Below are 6279 nucleotides of genomic sequence, written 5' to 3'. Positions count from 1 at the left end.
CGAGAAGTCTTATTATATGATCCCGTCTTGATGTGCTCAGCTATGTTACATAAATTATATATTTCATGAAAATTAATAATCAAGTTGATAATTAGACCCAGCAAGAACCCTAATATAAAAGGACAGTACTAATAATTATTATGATTGTTAATTGCGTCGACGTACTATATATATTATAGATGTAAACAGTAGGCACGCGTTTACGTTAATTTTTTTGTTTAACTAATCAGATTTGGTTTGGAAGAAAATATATTGGAATATTTGGACATGTTGTCTTGTCACACTGCATGGAAAATATGGACATCACTGTGTAAGAAATATATGCTAAGAAGATGAACAAATCCTCAAATTAAAGCAAGCAAAATTGCACTCGATCGAAATCACATTCGCGCATAGAACAACAAAAACCAATGAAGGTGTAATTAGAAATCAGTTGTAATAACATTTAAGATGAACATTTTCTTTACAAATATTATATCTCCTTGACCTTGAGCTGAGCATCATGCATTAATATTAATACATATGAAGTACTAAATTGAACCACATCAAATATTAATCCAAAGAAAAGAAGAGAAAAAAAAAAAACTAATCAAGCCACATAATGGGAATAATGCTTGTAACTACTGCTGCCACTCTCTAGCTGTAGTTATTATCATCGAAGCATTCGAAGTGATTGGTCCGGCATTGAAGAGTTAAAAGGCTGACAGGCCTTAAAGAAAGCAGAATAGTTCAAATTACCCAAATGGGTCCCCGGGAACCCGACAGCGGCCGCGGAGGAAGAGGCGGAGGAAGACCTGGTATTGTTAGCTTGACCGACCTGTTCCAACGTTTGAACTTGTTTTTTCAAAAACTTAACGTAATGAATGGCTTCATCCAACATCGAAGCCGTGTCCATCTTTGTCCCGCCGGGAACCAGCCTTTGCAGTATCCTAATCCTCTCGCTTATCCGCTCCCTACGGTGCCTCGCCGCCACGCTCTGAGGGTCCTTCGATATCTTCACGTTTCGCCGCTTCGGCGGCTTAATCGACTCCGGGTCGATATGGATTGGCTGCATCGCAGCTATTCTGAATATCATCTCTCTCATCGCCGCCATTGAGTTTCTCTTCTCGTAAGAGTTCGCTGCCGCAATTGCGTTATTAACAATATTATCACTCTTGAAGAGTCTACCGCCGCCGCCGCCGGAGAGTGGCGCATTCGGTTGTTGTTGGTATGGCGGCGGAGTAACCGGTTCTTGAATCTGGTTTACTCCTCCGCCGCCGAGGAATGAAATACCCGCTGTCGTTGTGGAAGGATATACCGACGGCGGTGGGGGTGGTGGTGAGTTGGTTCCTTCGGAGAAATTCATGTCCAGAAATGTGGGAGAGGAACCGCAGTATTCGGGACTGGTTTTTTCCATTTGCATCATGATCGATATCATGTCGAGATGGTTATGATTTTGATGATGGTGGTGATCACCTACCGATGAGGATGATGACTTCATCATCATGTCAACGTCCATTGAATATATCTCAAGATCTTTCGCTATAAACAAAGAAAATCAGGGAGTGCAGGGTCGATGTGGGTTTATTGGGATTAGGAATATGGCAGAGAGAGAGAGAGGTATGGAAAGGATAGTTGATAGAAGAAGAGATTGGGTTAGAACGACTATGTGAATATGTTGCAGAGATAAGAAGATAGGGAAGTTTTTGAATAAAATACTAGTTTTTTTTAGAAGTGTAACTATATATGTTTGTGTTGTGTATATATATATATATATATGAATGTGAATATGATGAGAAAACCAACCAAGAAATCCAACAGGCTCTCACTTTGTAAGTGGGGAAGGGAGCTTTATATTTATATATGTATATATAGTAAAGCTGAAAGTTGAGACTAATGTTTGTTTAATTGATCAAAAGGGAATACATACAGAAGAGACTCACGAACTCATTTATGAATACATTTATGATATCTGATGGAGACCGCCCATCATGTGGGGGCTTCATTCATTGACCGTCCGATCATCACACAAAAGGTCAAATCTGTGAAATCAATGGTCAAGGATTGAAGTGGGCCCACCTGTTAATGGTGCATGTACAGTTTTTAATATATCTCTTCGACTAAAAATCAAATTTCCTTTGGCTTAAATATTTTTTTAAAACCCCCTAAATGGAACCCACCGTCACATGACATTTGTCAGGATATAAAAGAAAACTAATAAAGAGAAATAAAAAAAATAAAATTTCTAGTATTTTCTAGGAGTATGTACAGAGACCCAATTGAAAAATTATTATACAAAATTGGTCACCGGAGATGCAATATGTATGTATGTATGTATATTGGTCAGGACTCAGGAGAGTTGTTATAAGCCTTAACTAGTGTTCATATATTAGTAAGTACTGTGATATAGTGAGTGAAGTGGGGTTTTGGGACTTGGAATAGGAGAAATTGGGGCCTACAACAGTAATATTTATTATTCCAATATAATTTGCTAAGCTCCTTTTGAGGTGTATTCTTTCTGTATATACACTGCTATATTTGCCTGTGGGTGCCTATATAGTTTCACTCTATCTAGCTGTACTATTGGCACACTTTTCGAGGTCGATTAAGAGCTGACAGTGATGCTGACTCTTATTGGTAATAAAAAATGTGAAACTTGTAAAAATGTATTCATTATTATGATCAATCTACTAAAATTATAAGTTACTATATGAGAAAGTTATTGATTGAAAGATCACACTTAACTTGTTAAGTAGTATTTTTAGTAGTGAAAATAAGTAATTAGTTTGAAACATTGTATTTATATCACTAAGTAATTTTTTTTATTGTAAAAGTCATATTTTTTTATTAATTTAGTGCGATTGTTATTAATATTTTTTGCTAAATCTAACCGATTACTAAATAACTTATATCAAACTATATTAGTGTAGAATATTATATTTTTGCTGTCAAAAAAACTAATTAATGAATTAAGTAAAATATTTCGATTAGTGACTTTTGCTACTAAAAATATTATTTAATAAATTAAATGCAACTATTCAAATTACTTGTATCTTTCATTCTAACTATAAACAACAATTATTCTAAATTGAACAAAATCAAATTTTATATATTTATACATTATTAATGGTAAATTAAATTTAAAATTAGACTCTTTTATTTAAAAATGATTCATGTTTTGATTCATAACCATTCCATTAGTAATTAAAGTGATTGGATGATTGTTTTTTTTCAGCAATGTGATTGGATGATTGATAATTATTAAAAATCTAGTCACAGAATGTTGACAAAACCTAATAAAGTCACTGAATTTATACTGTGAGCTTTTCATCAGTTTACATGAGAATATGAACAAAAAGAAAAAGTTACCGCTAGCTAGCTAGTATATTATAAATATAAATAATATATATATATCCCTATTTATTTCATCACTCACACAAGTCATAACTCATAATTAAGCAAGTTCTTTTTCTTTCTTTTTTACCTACCATCACCGTACGTACGTGAAAAGTGAATATTTAATTATGTGCAGTAAACTCGCGAGAGATCATATATAATTTTATATGTCTATAGCAGTAAAAAAATATTAAACTAGAGAACCTTTTACCCTATATATATTAATTCATGGAGAGAGTACTATTGTTTTTTCATATAAAAAATAAATAAACTGAAAGACTATTGTTAATTAAATATATATATATTATTAAGGTTGATTTTGATTTATATTTATATTGTCTGAAGATGATCAGCATGAGCCTTGTGATCTTTACACAATCCATTATTAGTACTCGACTTAGATTCTTCTTTTGGAAAAGAAACGACGATACTCGAATAAAAAAATGCAATAAGATGTATAATAATTCTATACTGCTGCTCTATCTTTTGGCATATTATATTATTATATAAAATAAAATACTATATAATGTTACTCAAAATTGGAAGGGAAATATTATAGATATATTTATAAAAAATATATAGAAGCTGGTTATGAACGACAAGTACATTTGAAGTGCACATGGAGGACTGAACACTCTATATATAAAAAAATATCTTCTACAGATAATATTATATAATTTCCTAATTTTTACGTAACAAAGTATATATTCTTTTGTCGATAAGATAAAAAGGAAGGGTTATAATAATATTAAAATAAATTAACCTTATTATTATTATTGTTATCTTCACTTATCTTGCTAGCACAGGCCAGACCCCATTTGCTGGCGAGAGCCAAAAAAAAAAAAGAGATAGGCTATTTTTCATTTAAAAAAATATATTTATTTAGCGTAATATTACTTATTATTAATTAATACTTTTTGGTCACAAATTATATTAGAACCAACTTGACCCTAAATAGTATTTTTATAATCACAATAAAATTTTAAGTATGACTACAAAACGACATTTATGTTAAATTGTATTTTTTTTATTTTATTATATAAATAATTAAAAAGAATAAATATTAACCCTCTACTCATGGTCAAGGCAGAGAATTAAATAAAATAAAAATAAAGAGTGGTCCCCTCTAATATTATATAATTGTCTAGCCACATCATATTCTTTACTTTTTCTTAACTGGTTTAAAATTCTTACTCCTAATTTACTACTAATTTACTACTCAGATCAAAAAGTCACTGTAGAATTTCATTCTTTCATATTGTCTAGCCTTTTTTTTCACTTCTCACGCTACGTACCATAATTGCTCAAACCCCTTTTTTTTTCCTTCCTTCTCATGATACATAAAAGCAATTAATATTTTGATTTTTTTTTGCAGAAAGCAACATTTTTGGAAAAATGTACTTTTTAATTGAGCTATATTTTGTGTATATATATACACAAAGGCAACTGTGATAACTAACGTACGTATACTACGTACTCTTCAAAATTTCAACATATAGTAAGTTCAGAAAAGAAAAGGAAAAAAGTGAGTTTTACATGCAGTGACGCAGTTCTAGTCAGTTTATAACTCTGCCAAAAATAATAAAAAGTAAGTGTAAGAGGTGGAAATGCATTAAAAGCCATATGTCAATATATTAGTTATCTCATTTTTGCGTTAGCTAGGGTTTATATAATATATATATATATATACAGAGAGAGAGAATATATATATATATATATAGAGAGAGAGAGAATAGATGTATAGCTAGCTATGTAGTTATAACTTATAATTTTCATTAATAGTAGACGTTTTATCACACCAACCTGTTTTCTGTGTATTAATATATACGTACACATATATATTATATATATTTATATTGCTTATTAAGATGCCACATTATAATTAGCACATGGATGAACAATTATTCCAGAATTATAAGTATATATATATTTATATAGAATGATAAATATATGTAATATATTCTCTCAAAAAAAATATATGTAATATATAAAGCGCTGAGTTAATTTATTTAAGTTTAGTAATGTGATAATTTATGTGTAATAATATATATAAGTCAATTAAAAACTGGGCCAAATTTTCAAATAAACAAAATAGGACCAGAATGTACTTTTGTTAAAATTAAATATTATATGCTAATCTGCAGTAATTATATATATATATATATGACAACGAATCAATAGCACTAATGTATATCTTTATGAAAGCTATATATATGTGAAGCTAGGCACGTAGCTCTGAAAAATTGAGAACATATATAACTATGAAAGCCGCAGTAGCTGCAACTAGAATTAAAGTGTATATATGTATGATAATAAATTTAATTTGTCTCATTACAAGAATAATCCAAGGGCTTATGATCATATGTCTTGTTAATTAGTATTGAGACTGTGGAAAATTGATTAGTACTTAGACTACGAACCTTATTATATATAGAGATATTTGCGGCAAAACCTCCATGTTTTTTTTTTTAGTTCATGCACCAATAATCTCAATTAAAATTTTTGACAGCAATACCTGTGACTGTTACGTTTTTCTTGCAGCCGTTTACTTTTAGACATTAAGTATCAGTCTAGAACAACGATGTCCATTTGTCGTTGATTTATTAGTCCGTGTGGTTGATGATGTGACAATATTCAAAATTAAAAACAAGAAAAGAATTAAAGATTTAAAATTTTAAATTAAACATATTATTTCAATAACCCAAAAATTATTTCAATATGCCCGTGTTCTTCATCACCATAAATCCAGTAACCCAAAAATTTGATTTCCAAATCTCAAACACACCATGATACCTTACAGATCTCAAAAATTTGCACTAGGCCAAAATACTCCTTTTGTGTGAATCAAACGCGTCAGTCAACGCAGTTGACTGACGTCGTTGATCGAGAATCAGCATTTGTGAC

General features: G+C 30.8%; 1 protein-coding gene across 1 annotated transcript; it reads right to left on the bottom strand.

Moving 5' to 3' along the window:
- Nucleotides 1-411: 411 nt before the first annotated feature.
- On the bottom strand, nt 412-1792 carry LOC133809926 (transcription factor HEC1). Its single transcript, XM_062245984.1, has one exon. It carries the CDS (start codon nt 1496-1498, stop codon nt 653-655), a length of 846 nt encoding a protein of 281 aa, XP_062101968.1. The 5' UTR covers nt 1499-1792; the 3' UTR covers nt 412-652.
- Nucleotides 1793-6279: the final 4487 nt, after the last annotated feature.

Source organism: Humulus lupulus, chromosome 1 (genome assembly GCF_963169125.1).
Source record: "Humulus lupulus chromosome 1, drHumLupu1.1, whole genome shotgun sequence".
NCBI lineage: Eukaryota > Viridiplantae > Streptophyta > Magnoliopsida > Rosales > Cannabaceae > Humulus > Humulus lupulus.
This window is presented reverse-complemented; position numbering and strand designations above follow the sequence as displayed.